At 44.5% G+C, this 16,921-nt stretch overlaps 1 protein-coding gene and 1 long non-coding RNA gene across 2 annotated transcripts in view; one reads left to right on the top strand and one right to left on the bottom strand.

Moving 5' to 3' along the window:
- The window catches only part of LOC306913882, a 95,657-nt gene that overhangs the window by 53,398 nt on the left and 25,338 nt on the right, over positions 1–16,921 (top strand). The window lies entirely within an intron of this gene.
- sstr1b (somatostatin receptor 1b) lies at positions 5,676–7,438 on the bottom strand (the record flags this gene model as incomplete). The annotated part of the gene is made up of 2 exons (XM_079490509.1): positions 5,676–6,363; positions 7,002–7,438. The coding sequence occupies 2 exons, from the start codon at positions 7,436–7,438 to the stop codon at positions 5,676–5,678; spliced, it is 1,125 nt and encodes a 374-aa protein (XP_079346635.1).

The following is a 16,921-nucleotide window of genomic DNA, read 5'->3' as shown; positions in this document are numbered from 1 at the left end:
CAGCTAGACACCCAATTAAAATAGAAAGCTCATAGATTATATGTATGTGGCGTAATTAAATGACCAGTGCTTGGCTGTTATGCATCCACGGTTAGCTTGATACTTGATTGTTTGATAGAAAGTCTACAATAAAATCCTTCCTTTAAAGTCCTTCTGTTATGGCACAAGTATATGAACCGAGCAAATCTGCACCATTAAAGTAGTGTAATAGCATGGAAAAGTCACTGTTTACATTTACAAGCTTGTCATGACACTCTAGAAAAGTGATTGATCTGTGTCTATCCTAGGGTCCTACTTGCCCCACAACAAGGATGCGGGCTGAAAGCGACAAATGTTTATGCCCCTTTTGGGATATTTTGCTGGGCCCTATAGAGCTTGCTTGCTTGTGGCGTGAACAGATTGTGGCTGCGTGAGCTTTGGTTCGTCTGGGAGTCTATACTATCCAGTGAAGTCACATGCACATGCTCAGGGACAGGGTCTCTGAGCATAATTGTGTAACCTGGCTGGGACTGTGTTCAATGCTGAGCTGTAGTCCACGAACAGCATACGTACAATCAGCATTATGTCATTCAAGTGACAGGGTGGTGTGAAGAGCCATGGCAATTGTGTCATCAATGGATCTGTTTTGACGGTGTGCAAATTGCTTAGGGTCCAGCGAGACAGGTGGATCAGATGTCACTTATTCACTGTTTCTATGGAAACACTAACCAGTCTTTGTGGCTGCAAAAAGCTCCCGCCATCCATGCCCAATGATTAACCCTCTTAGCACTTACCGACTTACTCAAAATTGAGGTTAATTGGGCCTGCTCAACATTTTATACATGACAGGATGTGAATGACTTAATTGTATCATGCACGTAACCTGTATGGAAGCAGATTCTTTCCTTTGTCTCCTGTCTGTATTATTATACATCACACCTGTGTGAAGTGAGGGGCTTTGTGTTGCTACAAATTTACGTCATATTTGGCGTACATTTGACCTACTTTCTCCTTTCAGCAGGGCCGGATTAACACCTCTGAGGGCCCCTGGGCACTGAAGCTCGAAGGGCCCCCCTTCATGTGCACGCAACATTTTTGCTGTTTTGGAGCCGTTTTGGGGAAGTTTTATGCCGTTATATTGGCCTATTTCCGGTCGCCTACCCCCCCCCCCCCCCCCAGAGTGACAGCCAATCTAGCGCATTGTTGCTGCTTTACACACAATTGCACTTTTCAGCTGCCCTTCTCACCAACAATAAAATCTTTTTAGACACCATTTATTTAATTCGGATTAGCAGGGACATTTTCTGTGGAGCTAAAACACAAAAAAAATACATTTTTTTATTTTTATTTTTAGGGGCCCCTGGTGCCCAAGGGCCCCTGGGCACGTGCCCAAAGTGCCCATATGGTAGATCCGGCCCTGCCTTTCAGGCACTCTTATCATCATACTGTACGTCATCTCATTCCGGCCAGTCACAATTTGCGTCCTCACTTTTGTCTTCAATGTTGTGTTTACACAAACCCTCAAATCTGCATGGGCTAGCGCCCCTCAAAAAGACAGATAGGCCGCCCTACCTCTTCTGTAAAAAGCAGTAGTTTTGTCTTTTATATTGACTAGAGCGGTGCCCATTGGGCACTGGCCTACTTGGAACAATGCAAGTTGGACATGATTCCCCACCCAGTTATTATGTCTCTGTCCCTTTTATTCCCTTATATGGAGTTCTTTGTCAAGCATGCCCAAATATGGAGTCTATGCAGATGTCAGAAGAATCATTGTGATGTCAGTAAAGGCCAGCTCCGTATATGGAGATATAGGGGAGATCAGGTCCAGAGCCCGGGCAGAGGATTTTGTCCTGGTTCTGGACAACCGGACTCGACACCGGGCACCGCACACGTGTGTCGAATTTGAAGTCGGTGGGGTGAACGGTTCTCGAGTTACGTAGATTATAGACGTACGTACAGTATGTACACACACAGAGACTTGGTGCATTGATACAAGTTTAATGGCTGAGTTTTTTATTAAAGTAAACCAGATACATTTTGTTTATTGTAATTGTAGCCTCGAGGACCGCAGGCGAATAACCTAGGAGGAGTGGAAGGGAACCTTGTATTTCCCTAATGCTAGTTTGATCTGCCCCTCTATGCCAAGAAAAGCTTGGGTATAGGCCTACTTTCAGGCTATTTGTAATAGTAGTTGATTTGGAGATTGAAACCCACCCAAGTCTAAAGGGATTCCAGCATGTTTTTGGCCATGCTATCGGTCTCTCATTGTCTACAGGGGCACACACAGCTTCCAACACAACATGTGCACTTGATTTGTGACTCTCTGATAGATGCAATTTGTAACTCTGCACATTGTTATTCACTTGCACTGTTTGGTCGATGTAAAATCCATTGCAGCTTCTCTCCCTCACTAAAGGTCCATGGCAGACTTTTTTCGTTTGTCACGTATGATGGCATCATTATTGCTACATCACTTTTCTTCATGTGGTGGAAGCAGAAAATGTGGCTTAAATTGTCATCACTTTTTTTTATAGTATCACTGATAACAACAGGCTTCATCAGTGAAGCAGGCTCTATGGGCCCTATTTTCGCCGGTGCCATACCCCTTATCCCTAAACTTCTTTGCCTTTTTTACTATTTTGAAAAACATTTTAAAATACTTGGCATAAACATGTCCTGTTCCGGGTCTGTTTCTCATAATACATAGCTGCATGGGACTCTCTTTTTCGCACAGAGATGGGCCCTGATGGGGTGCTTGTTTTACAGCGCCGGCTACTGTAGGTTATGTAACCTCACAAAAACTATGCCTAAACCTAACCCTAACCTGTAAAACAAGGGCCCAATCAGCGCCCATCGACTCCCAGGCTCTGCGAAAAAGGTAGTCCCGTAGCTGCATTTGATAGAGTGAACCGGAAGCACATACAGTATGAAGGTCTCATGTGTTTCCTGTTCAACTCTGCTGCTAGCCAATCAAAGGAAGCTACGGGAGACTGACCTGGAAAAGGAAATGTTCATTTTCCTGGGAAAGGGAACTATAGTTATGCAATTTCAACTGCAACAACTCGTGTTCAGGCAGGCGCAGAAGTTGAGCTGCTCTCACACTCATACATAACCTGACTCCGCCAGATGGGGCAGCAGAGAGTACACTGGGTTCCCCCCTCCTGCTCCCATCTGGGAACTCTCAGGCAGACTTGATGCCCGGCCACAAAACGGCCTGGCCAATCAGCAGCAGCTAGAGGCGGGATCAAGGCATACACAGTGGTGCCTTGATCCCAGATGAGTTCCCAGATGGGAGCAGGAGGGGGGAACCCAGTGTACTCTCTGCTGCCCCATCTGGCGGAGTCAGGTTAACTCATACACCCTCCAATCACAAACCCCCACCATCTCAATGCATAAAGTATGCCGTCTAATTAAGCATACCAACACTCACTGTTATATGTTCCACATTTCTGTAACAGAAATGACAGCTCATCTTAGAACAAACCCAAACCCAGCCTTCTATAGTAGCATTTATTTATATTTGTCACTTGTCAGCATGTCAGTGATGCCACTCGATGTGGGTTCATATGTTCTGCATGTTCTTATAATATCTGCGTTTATGTTCTGGCCTGTGAGGGGTTCATTCATATGTCTATTATCATGATTCATGTCATGTAATAACTGTACATGTTGCTCCAGGGGGCTTGTGATCTCAGAGTCTGTGTCATGCTTGCATAATATTATTATGGAGCATCATGGAGCATGAGCCACATACGCAGCGTGCCAGTCAGCATCACATCAATATCCTCAGTGGTTTTCAACTTGACGAGGGTGTTTGACAGAATTGATTGAAGTGTACACTCGGGTGTACAGTACATGAGGATACTCGAATCCTGCTCTCTTGATCGACTGATGTCATCCAACTGGAAGGGCAGACAGCCAGGAGGCAGGAGTCTTTAATTGGCCACCAGATGATCTCTGTCATGTGACTGACACATACCTTATGGGGTTAATCCGCAGAGACAATCTCCACAGTGATGGCATTCCAGATGGGAGGCAGAGAAAATCGATTGGGCAGTTGCCAGCTGGCTTGCGGGCCCCACCCAGAGTGTGATTGATTGCAATTATCTAGTGGCTTGCTGTGTGATTTCATGTAGCTGATATATATATATGTACTGTATGCTAGATCCCCTGCGGGTAAGACAATATTTTCAATCTTAGCACAGTGGCAGTGTATCTCCCAACATGACTTGGATCGGATGTCTTGCTGCAGAGAAGTGCTGTACATACACTGTAGTATTGCTTGGAGTGTGCGTGGCATGCGTGCGTGGTGTGGGTGAAGGGAGTGCATGTATTGCATGTGTCTATCACCTGTCCAGGAAATGTTCTGCTTCACCAAGTTCAAATGAAAAATTCATCACGACTGCTCTCAAGGGAAAAGCTACCGTGTGAACTTGGGACAGCAGCTCTGTCTTCCCAGGTTGATTGAAGGAAGATTTGATCAAAGGAGGTCGGCATTCTGAACTCAAGTGAATGCAGTATATCAGATTGTACAGGTAGTGTGCTTCACTGCCTGTCTGTTTTGTTTTGTTTTGTGTGGGGACTGTGGATGAAATTTAGCATCTTTGCTAATTCCGGTGTATTTACGTTGCATTTGGTTGTAATATTCATGAATATGCTTGTCTCATCGAAATAAACAAATCAAGTAAAGTAAAGTAAATATTGAAGAAAACCAAACGGCCAAAGTAAACATTTATTTCAGATAGCTTTATACAAGAGAGCCACTACGATTTCTTTTTAATGGTAACAAACATGGAAAAGACGTGAGAAAGCAGCTCTGTGAAACAATACGTTTGCTTGTTTCTTTTTAACCATTACAACTGAGGAACCGGCTTTAAGTTGTGTTCAGCCAGCACACTCATTGTGCAGTACAAACAACACCACAGCTTTACAACCAAAACTGTAAACACATTCACTGATAAAAAATCACACCCGTGTAAACTGAGTGGTGCAAATTCCCCCCCCCCCCCTCTCTATCTCTCTCTCTCTCTCATTAGCAGGCAACAGTGCATCTCTCTGTCTCTGTTTCTGCCACAACAGCGCCCCTACTGGTACTCATGAGTCACACATGAGTCACACACATTAACACGAGTCACATAGGTTAACACAAGTCACATAGGTGGGTGAACACGGACATTGCTGTTCCTTGGAGTGGTTGCACCACTCAAAAATTAACTGATATTGAAACAGCCAATACATAAATACACAGATACATAAATATATAAATATAAGTCACATGGAAACCTCCAGCGAAGGACAATATTAATTCATTTAAAAATACTTCTTCATTCATATGCAATATATGCATGGCAGCTGTCTCACCATTTTGTGGAATGCACCACATGTAACGAACATTTGAACATTGGTTTTGACATTTGAACATCTATGCACTTACATTCTCCTGTGCTGTACAGCTGGCCAGGGCACCTCGGAGCACCAGCCTAATAGTGGGATCTAAACTTTAATCTCTACATGATATTTTACTGTAGTATCAGACATTTTTCCATCCCCACAGATTGTCAGAAAGCTCTGCTGGTCTCATCCCCCGCATTTGCACTTGTCCCCGTTTCTCTAGATTCTACATGAGAAAGCCCATAGGGCAGGAGCCTATCTCCTATTTCTAGGTTTTTGACTAGAATCAAATCCTGGCTCAAATGTCACAGAGTGGTGGTGCGAGAGGTGCAGGTTCCATTTCGGAACACCAAGTCGGACGCCATGCAGTTGTCCTTTTCGGGGAATTCCGGCGGCCGGCACGCCACCTGCTGCCTCTTCAGCGCCACGGCGCAGTAGTCCACCTGCTCGGCGTCCAGGCCCGACTCCACCCAGCGGAAGCACACGATCCGCTGGAACGAGCGGCGGAAGTTGTCCGACACAAAGCCGTACAGGATGGGGTTGGCGCTGCTGTTGGCGTAGCTGAGGATGACGAAGAGCTGCGTGATCATGGGGTTGGGCGGCCGGCGGAACACGGTGACCAGCTGCACGATGTAGAAGGGCATCCAGCAGAGCACGAACACGGCCACGACCAGCAGCACCATGCGCGTGATCTTCTTCTCCGAGCGCCGCCGCTGCAGCCAGCCCGCCTTCAGCCCCACGGCGCGCATCCGCGCCACCATCAGGCAGTAGCACAGGCAGATGGCCGCCACGGGCAGCAGGAAGCCCAGCAGGAAGGTGTAGATCACGAACGCCTCGGACCACCCCGCCGCCTCGGGCCACAGGAAGTTGCAGTCGACGGCGCCATCCGGCGCCGGGACGGTGTCGGCGAAGATGATGATGGGCAGGATGACGAGCAGCGACAGCCCCCACACGCACACGTTCACCACCTTGGCCACAGTGGGCCGGCGGTACCTGTAGTGGCAAAATCAAAAGAACATTGTGGTATTGATTAATTAAATGTAGCCAACTAGTATAGATGAAACTTTTAACCCTATGATTGTCACCTGTTCTCCATGAAAAACTCATTGCAGACTACCGACTCATGCAAACCTATAGTCAACTATAGAATAGAGTCCATGTAAGGAGTTTGCATCTCTTGTTATGTCTGTGTACACTCCTGACAGTATAGAGATGTGCGGGACATGTGTGTAATGGGCTGCTGGGGGAAGCATTGGAGCGAGACATGAGAGTCTCTCTGTGGTGTGGTGACATCTACAATGATAGAATGACGTTTGAATCCTGACATTGTCCTGCTTCTCCCTGATCTGTTTAATTACTTATAGCAGTGGTTTTCAACCAGTGGTCCGGGGTCTTTGAGTGGGGTTTCAGGTGGTCCCCAGCTAAATGATTGAATGATGAAGTTGGTAACCAAATGGACCCTTATAGACCTTTAACTCTTGAGAGCGTAAAATGAAACCAAATGGACCCGTAAGGGACATTTGGTTTCATTTCACACTCTCAAGAGTTAATATCTCAAATGCAGAATATATGACTGGCCTTGATGTAAAAAAAAAGGGTTGAAAACTTCAAAGACTTTCTAAACAACGTACCGCGCCGCCTTGATGGGGTGCACCACAGCCACGTAGCGGTCGACGCTCAGCACCGTCAGGCAGAAGACGGACGTGAACATGTTGATGCCGTCCACGCTCAGCACCAGGCGGCACATGAGCGAGCCGAAGGGCCAGTGGCGTACGGCGGCCGACGTGGCCAGGAACGGCACGCTCAGCATGAAGAGCTCGTCGGCCACGGCCAGGTTGAGGATGTAGATGTTGGTGGCCGTCTTCATCTTGGCGTACTTGAGGATGACGTAGATGACCATGGCGTTGCCGGTGAGGCCCACGCAGCAGACCAGCGCGTAGATGGAGGGGATGATGATTTTGCTCGCGTCGAGCTCCTGGTGGTAGTAATCCTCGTAGTCGACGCTGGAGTTGTAGGGAAACCCTGTGGGATAGGCGGCGCTGCCGTCCTGACTCCTGTTGAAATCCATTGCGAATGGATTGCTTTTTCCTGAGTCTCTGAGTCTCCCAACAGTGCTAAAATTGGTTTCTTTTATAATCCTCTCACTGGGTGTTGCAGATAAATAAACCGTACTCCTCGTTCTTGGATATTGGTGTCGGTGATGCTCTGAGACAGAATGAAAGGGTTATTCTGCCTATTCTCTCTGCAGCTGGGACTGCAGCTGGGACTGGGATTGGGTTAATCAAATGAGAGGCCTTGAGCGTCTCCTCTTTCCTTCTCACTCGTATATTTCTCATTCAATAGCCCCGGCAGCCTTGAGCGGCACACCCCACCCCTCAACCGGAGCACTGAGGCAATTTGCGAGAGGCACCTAGTACCTACACTCTCATTTGCCGAATTCTTGGCACGCCGAATGTATAATATTCCAAATTCATTCAAAAATAAACCTACGTCGCTCTGGCCATCTGTTGCAGGTGGTAGTGAGTGGAGGAGTGTTATCAGAACCAGAGAGAAGCTGTTGGCAACTGCTCCGTTACACAGAACAGATGCAGATGGAACATTCCATTTGCTGATTGAAATAGGGTGTTTCCACAATTTCAAGTCAGGACGGGTGTTTTCGTGGAGTTCAGGTCAGGTTGGATGGGTGTCTTGTTGCTTGTTGAGTGGAGACCGTGCAGAACTGTGTGTATCAGTGAATTCCTGTGACGTTTCAATGACGGGGTGGCAGAATCTCAAGGGTGGTCATTCTGCCATTACAAATCCCAGTTAAGTATTGGGGGGGCTTTTGGTCGAGGCTCATCCCCCAGCATATTGCATCGCCGGTTTCCTTTGAGCGGAATTCAGGGGAACCTGTTAGAAAGAACAGAGCATAAAAGACGATCAGTACATTTATGTCTGAGCGGCGTCCAGGAACATCATCTGATAAATCCTGGTTCAAAGCATAGGTTCAAGACAAGATTTGCAGACAGAGAATTATTTATGAGGCCTTTCATGTTTCCAGTGCATTTTGTGACTTGAAAAGGAGAAACGAAAAGTAAAAAGAACTACATAGTTGAATCAAAGCACTGTGATGTCCCTACACGGCTACACCTGCATGTTCAGAGGACGACAGACACAACCAGACCACAGTTCTATTAGGCAAGTCACAATTATTACATACTATGCTGTATACAAAACAGCTGGATGCATTTAACATAATTATGAGTACTATTTCTATTATTATTTCCACGTGGCTGTCCATGTAAAGGCAAATAATGGTAAAACAGCGACCCCTGTTTTGTCCTCTAGTTGACGTGAGTAGTCTTGAGAGACTACCATAAACCTGGTGAGCCTATTTTTAACATTTAGTGCAAAACATTTAAAACTATATCAGTAGGCCTAATAGGCTCTGTATATTGAATTGTTGTTTACAAACAGACAAATAGAATTATTCATAATGTTCAAGTGCAATGCCTAAAACACAATTTAATTATTTATTAATCACAATTCTTTGCATGCCAATTAATTGTCAACTAAAAGTGACAGCCGTAAATTATATTTCTGCACAGTTTGTGCCGTGCAGGACACAGTGGCAGCACATGAGCAGCCGCACTTATCTGTTATCTGTAAAATGTCAAAGGGCTCCGGGCGTACGGAGACGAGAAAGTCATATCTGCAAGCAAGACAGAGGTATACGAGTCACAGTGTATCCAGTCCAATTACAGAGGGATGCGAGAGACATCAGGACGAGCTCCGATAGACCGCCACCCTTTCGCAAGAACTACCAACCCATGGTGCACAGCGCAGAAAATGAACACTGAGCCGTGCAATCCTGTTCTAATGAGGTTCCCCACAAACAAAAATGCTGTAAGGCTATACTGTTCTCTGTAATAATACCGTCAAAGTTTTATAGGTTTTCTAGGTCACGAGACACTTCAACAAACAAAGTAATAAAACAAAAAGCAAACAAATGAAACTACAAAAATGTTGATTGCCTCAATCGCTCATCTTAACCTCCCTCCAACTTATTCTTCACCTCCCTTCCTTTTTTCATGTCTGAAGAAACAACAACAGAAGGGCAGAAAGACAAACAGGAGAAGTCATTGGGGAGTTGACATGGATAATTACGTCCGTGGCTGGAATCCAAAACTGCTATTTTCTATAATTTTCTTTTCTTTTCTTTCAGAGTGGAAAGAATGGGGAGAATTGTTGCTCATTAAAAGTCATCAGAAAACATCATGAGGGGAATAAAAGGACTGGCATCAACATATGAAATAGATTTACTAGTATGCTTATAGCGTTCATTATCGATTACTGGTATTGTTACATGGAAAAACGTACAGGTTATGGAACCATTGGGAAGTATCCCAATGTTATCAATATTCACACATGTAATTAACTTTATCAGTGGAAACCATATATCAAGTTTATACGTGCTTGTGTGTGTGTGTGTGTGTGTGTGTGTGTGTGTGTGTGTGTGTGTGTGTGTGTGTGTGTGTGTGTGTGTGTGTGTGTGTGTGTGTGTGTGTGTGTGTGTGTGTGTGTGTGTGTGTGTGTGTGTGTGTGTGTGTGTGTGTGTGTGTGTGACATGCGTATCTGCACATGCCGGTTTACAGTGATATTGCTGATGCATATCTGCTCTCATTGTAGTCCCACATCTCATATTAGCACATTCTAGCCATTTGAAAGATTGCCCTTTAAGCCATGTGTGCTTTATTGAACTGTGCCTGAGGCTGTACGTATGACCTGGTTGAACCACCAAGACCATAGGTGGATCTACAGATAAAGGGCCCCTGGGTAACCAACATGCAAAGGGCCCCCCCCTTGTTTTTGGAGACCTCCCTCTGGAAGCCTTATGGATAAACTGAGGGTTTAAACACTTGCAGTAACATGTATCATATGATGGGGTTTTCAACAGGTCGTCCGTGGAGGTATTGCATGTGGTCCCTGACCTGACCATGCATTTAGTAAGGTAGGCCCATTACTGCCAAAAAGTTCAAAGGTAATAACTGTTATTAACTTTGCTCTTTTTGGGGGCCCCTGAGCTTGAGCCTCCGTGTGACAGCAACGTGGTAACGCGGAGGCTGAAGCTCAGGCCCCCCCCTAGCTCAGAGGCCCCTGGGCCTGGGCCCAACAGGATAATCCTCCCCTGACCAAGACTCCAAATTAGGGCTGGGTACAACAGTTTTTCACTCTTTTTATATGGCACTGTTGTGTGAAGTATAAAATACCCAATCGGTTTGTTGCATAATTATAAAAATAAAATAGTTTAAAAATCCTGATTCTTGATCATTCAATTCATCCTGCAGAATGGAGTACGCAAGTATGTATACAAGCTAGGTTGAAGGCCATGTCAATTGTATGTAGGCCTATACATTTACCGTGAGCTTCGGTGTTTAACTTGGGCCATACACAGTGAAATCAGGGGACCCATGAGGTTCCATTTTTACGCTTACAGAGTTAAATTAACTTTTTACTGTGTAGTACATAGTGTTTACACAGCTGGTAAAAACACAGGCAAACGTACAGGAATGTAGTCTCCCTCTCAGCGTTCCTACTGTCTTGTGTCTCCTACACTGTCTCCCTTTCAGCTACCTTATACTGTATTTCCCTACTACTATGTCTCTCTTTCAGCTTTCTGTCTGTTTCTCCTGTCTCCCTCTCAGCTTTTTACTACTGTATCTCAGCTTTCCCACTGTCTGTTTCTATTACACTCTCCCTCTTAGCTGTCTTTACAGTTTGTCTCTCCTACACTATTTCCCTCTCAGCTTTACTGTCTGGCTGTCCTACGCTGTCTGACTTTCAACTTTCCTACTGTATGTTCTCTCCTATACTGTCTCTTGATAAAGCTCTCCTATTGTCTGTCTCTCCTACTGTACTGCACTCAACTGTTCTCTGTGTCAACTGTCTGTAAAGAGCAAATACAAACACCAAAGAATTGCATACTTTTGTTTTCAACAAATGTCAGTCCATTTGAGGGTGAAGAAAAATCATTTTAAGCCAAAATCTTTATCTGAGTGCAATGCCTGGTGTCGAGTCGGTCGGACCCACAGTTGTCCAGAACCGCCACAAAAGGCCTCTGCCTGGGCTCTGGACAGGGCCCCTGCCCAGGCTCCATATATGGAGCTGGCCTGTTCTGACATCACAAATATGTTCTGACATCTGCATAGACTCCATATTTGGGCATGCGTGACAAAGAACTCTATAGATGAGCATAAAAGGGACACATAGCCTACATTACAGTAATAACAGTAATAACTGGGTGGGCCATGCATTTCCAACTTACATCGTTCCAAGTAGGCCAGTGCCCAACGGACACCGCTCTAGTGTAATCAATTCCGCTGGTTTTTTGACCCCAGGGGTTAACTGGGGACAGGGAGGAACTCCTTATATGGTCAGCACACTCTATAGTAGGAAGGATTATCACAACAAAACAAAAAAAGAAGTGATATTGGAATTAAGTGAAATCACTGAATATACCTTTAACACAAGCTTGTGACTAAATATTAACGTCATTGAATAGGCCTACATAAGAACACAGATTCCTTTTTTCCATTCCCTGAAAAGCAACTCTTTTGGGCATACAATGTTCCCCATTCGACAGTGACCGTCTATATGTTAACCTTACGACGTGACTCACTATGTGGAGTTTTGTACATTCCGCTCCGGCTCAATCCACTCTGCTTCCAATTATGACCTGCGGTTTAGGAGCATAGGTTGCCATTGTTGTGAGCAGCTATGGAATTGCTATGGGCACGCGAGAACAGAACATCACCCTGTAGTGTGGGGCTATATAGAGGAGAGGATTGTGGCCAAACGTCACTGTCTGCAGGGTCTGGGGCCGCTGCCAAACCCCACCAACCAAACAACGGTGTGGGAATAGAAGATAGGCCCCCACCCCACACACACTCACACATGTACACGCGCGCACGCATCTATTGGGTGGGATTGGGTGGGGATGGGATGTGTGTTTGTTTGAGTGCACATACTGTAGCTGTGTGAACATGCACTTCTATCTGTGTGGCTGTGTAACCTTTGTGCGTGCGTGCGTGCGTAGGGGTGAGGGCTCCAGCAATGTGTGTGTTCCATGCATTAGGAGGATTCACTGCAACGGGTTGGCAGAGGGAGAGTAGCGCCCAGGATTACAGCTTATAGGCAATTGGCACCGGGTGAAAAAATGGGTTACAAAATTGTGGAATAAAAATATAGGATAAAATAAAACGATTCACTGCAAAGCTGCTCCATGCGTCATCCTGTGATTACACAGACTGATCATCAAAAGATAGATAGAGATCAGTCTGATTATAGCACCTAAAGGTTTCTCGGTTTCTCCCTGCCTCTCCTCATTCTATGCTCCTCTCGTTAGTTTAGTTCCATTTCAATGTCATTGTTGTTGTGACAACTGGTTGACTTCAAAAATGACTTTGCCTTCTGTCATTCTCTCCTCTCGTCTTTGTAACTAATTACCATCACACTTTCTCATCTCTCTCTCTCTCTCTCTACTCTCTCTCTCTCTCTCTCTCTCTCTCTCTCTCTCTCGAATTGTGCATTCTCTCTCTCCCCCCTCTCATTCCATTCTCATTCCTTTCTTTCCACTGAGCCTGATCACAGTGGAACCCCCGCAGTGTGATATAAATCATGTACTCCTCTTTGACAGCAGCACAATCTCTATCACACACCTGTGACTGTCAGAATTAATGGCTTCTCCTTTCAGTAGCTCCGCACTGCATCGTTGTGCTTCTGTGCGAGGCACCAATGTGTTGTAAAGTGCCATAGCTGTCCAGTTATACACCCTCCTGCCATTGTAAATACTTCAACGGTTTCATATATTTCATATCTACTGTACTGTGCAGTACTATACCTGTCAGCGTGTGGTGGTCGAGTGAGAATGACATACAGTAGGCCTATAGAAGCTTAAACTTATCTTAGTGACATTTGGCTTATTCCGCAAACCATCAGAGCAAACATAAAATTGAATGTACTAGGGGGGCTATTAGGGGTTCACTTTCTTGCTCAGGGACACTTTGACACGGACGGGGATCTGAACCCCTGACCTTATGATTACTAGACTGGCTCTCTAACGATAAGCTACGCCCGCCCTATTATTATTCCATTCCATCAGTATGCTAAACCTGACCTGACACGTACTTTCAGGTCAAATGGGGGAAGTGAATTACTAATGGTTGATTTTACAGTACTATAGCTTGATGCAACCTACATAAAACAAATGAGGCTATCATCAGAGGTGAACAGTAACTGAGTAAATGTACTTAAGTACTGTACTTAAGTAGTGATCTGAGGATTTGTACTTTACTTGAGTATTAGATTTTTGAGTGGTGTAAACCACTCCTACAACTGGCTTTTGTGTGCAGAAAAAATAAGCATGGTTGCTATGTTCAAAATAATTTCTGACGTAATTAAATCACACCCGGGTGAACTGGATGACCGTAGCAACCATGCTCATTTTTTCTGCACAAAAAAAGCCAGTTGTGAAATCACATCCGGGTGTGATTTCATTACGTCAGATCAGAGCTGATCAGGCTATATAATACCTTACACCACTCAGTTCACACGGGTGTGATTTTTTTTATACTTATTACTCTTACTCGAGTACATTTCCAAGACAAATTATTTTACTTTTACTCAAGTAAACTTCTAGAAAGGCTGTAGAGTACTGAGTATAGGTTGACTGTTTTGTCTGGCTTTCAGACATGATGTCATGTGGCATCCAAGTCTATGGACTTTTAATGTTTGGGAACCAGTTTCGGGTCCAGCTTTAGGGCAACCCCCCCAAAAAACAGCCCCCCTCCGAAAATCAGGATGTGATGTCATGTGGCAGCCACACTGGACGCCCCTCACTTCACACAAGTGTGATTTTTGTTTCTTCCCCACACAGACCTCACTACCGCCCGGCTCTGTCGAGGCTCACACAAACAAACAAGCCCTAATGGCCCCAAGCTCCCTTTTATACTGAAACATGTGCAGAAAATGAATGGAGCGCCCTGTGAGGAGGGAGGGCGAAATCCATTTGATTTTGTCGGATCACCGACGGGTCAAATGGATTTCGCCCTTGCTGCCTGTGAGTGGCTTTCTGAGAATAGTATTGGAGGCAGACTAGCATGGTGAAGTGCTTACATATTCGTATTAAGGAAAGGTATTTTCTTCCCTTGTTTCCCCCTAAGTATTCGGCTTATAAGAGCACAAGCTCTTATGATGTGCTTCATTATAATCAATAATGGAGTTAGACCTTCATTCAGCCCAGGACACTGTAGGACAGATGAATCATACTGTGTAAAACCATAGTGGATGGAGATGTAGAAATTGGGAGACATAACTAGCTAATGGATGTAGAAGGATAATTCTTTCTTTGGTGTAATGGACAGCAGCCACTCAAAACTCAGAAATAGCTACAAAAACAGCTGAAGTACCGGTACTTGAAAGCTGCATTATTCTGAAAGTAAAGAAGTAGACAACATGTCTGGCTGTTTTGTTTCTTTGTACCATGAAAAGGTATTTAATACTTTTGATACTTAAATACATCTTAAAACAAGATACTTTTCTTAAGTAGCGTGTGTGTGTGTGTGTGTGTGTGTGTGTGTGTGTGTGTGTGTGTGTGTGTGTGTGTGTGTGTGTGTGTGTGTGTGTGTGTGTGTGTGTGTGTGTGTGTGTGTGTGTGTGTGTGTGTGTGTGTGTGTGTGTGTGTGTGTGTGTGTGTGTGTGTGTGTGTGTGTGTGTGTGTGCGTGCGTGCGTGCGTGCGTGCGTGCGTGCGTGTGAATGGAGCGGCCCATTCATTGGTTGGCCCACCGGGAATATGCCCTGTACTGTACGTCAAGTGGCCAGTCCAGGCCTGAATTTACTTTTACTCTTGAATACTTACACATTACATTTAAAAACACGTACTTTTGTTTACTCTTACTCAAGTAACATTCTGACTGAGCTACTTTTACTTGTAGTGGAGTAAATCTGAACAGGTCGTATTTGTACTCTTACTCAAGTACTGGGGTCGAGTACTCTGTCCACCTCTGACTATCATGCTGTAATGCATGGCGTGAATCGTGTGATTAATCATGGAGGAATGCTGTGAGACCAACGCAAAGGTGTGAAAACCCTGACAATAAAAGGTTGACACAGAACTGTGTGCACACACAAGGACAGAAATATGCAGATGCATTCTTTTTGTCAGATTTATAATCTGCACGTTCGCCTGATTATGGTTTTACACATCTCAATCATTGTGGAAGTGTGCCACATAATGTGAGTCAGCTTGACCATTATGCACGGCTATAAATTATGTAAATTATTGAGTAACACACAGGTGCACCACAAAGAGGGCTCTCTCTAGGTTATGATAATAACAACAATAATAATTATAGGCATCTCCAACATGCCTATTGAAAGGCACAAATGTTGTATTAGTGTTCTGAAACAAGTTTGTTAACGGGGGATGAAACCCACCTAGGTATGAATGAATGAACCATTGTAGGCGCTTTGAGTAGTGCATAGAAAATCGCTATACAAATGCAATTCATTATTATATTCAACACCTCAAGCTATATGGCATTGTGATCTGCTATTTTCCAAATGTTTGCATCTTTCTGATATTATTTGACAATTTCATCAATGTTTAGGTATTAATTAATTTTTAGGTATTAAAAATGTCTTAAAAGTCCTTAATTGTCCCTTCACTGACATGCCCCAAAATAGGTTGAGAACCATAAGAAACGTATGTGCATGTTTACTAATGTCTCTGCTTACACTTTGTTACACCCATATGGCTCTGGACACACCTAAATCAAACACATGCACCGTTATGCTTTGCTTACTAGCCTGCCATTTTAATCTGCTGTGGTAGTTTACCTGTACTGGAAAACAAAACAAAAAATAAGCGTAGGGTTTGACACCCCTTGAAGTACCTTGTTGAGACACTGACTAGGCTGTAGGGGGTTAATGACTTGAGTCACGCACAATGTGTTGCTCTTATAATTGATTATGATGATCAAATATGATTGTATCTGCCAGTGACTTTAGAAATACAATTCTTTTCAGCGAATCTTCACTTCAGGTATACGTACCAAGTCAGAATTAAAATTCAAAACAGCCTAAAGCTACAGTTCATTTAATTTCTCCCCTCATCATCTCAAGGCACATTTACATTTGGTTCAAGCACCTGCTGTCTTAAAAATGTAGACCTAATTATTCTTAGCAAAACCGACCTGATTTGGCACTGTACTTTCTCTTGCTCTTTTTCCCCTCTACACCAAATCTCTCCCAAATATCCGATCTACAAGCTCACAACACGTTGCTTGGAGATTGCGAATGTTACCCCCAGAATAGGTCTCATTGTGATTTTCTCCCCTTCCAAAACATCAATAACTCTATTCCCTGAACAGTGTGTGTATTCACAGTATGAATTTTAGCTTGCTTTGTCAAGATTTAAATTAAATTGGTGGCACAGAGGGTGCAGAGATTGATTCTCATCATTTCAGAGCCGGTGACGTGGACAAAGGAGCAAGGAGTGCGTAACATTGAACA

This window comes from Electrona antarctica (genome assembly GCF_951216825.1).
Source record: "Electrona antarctica genome assembly, chromosome: 21".
NCBI lineage: Eukaryota > Metazoa > Chordata > Actinopteri > Myctophiformes > Myctophidae > Electrona > Electrona antarctica.
This window is presented reverse-complemented; position numbering and strand designations above follow the sequence as displayed.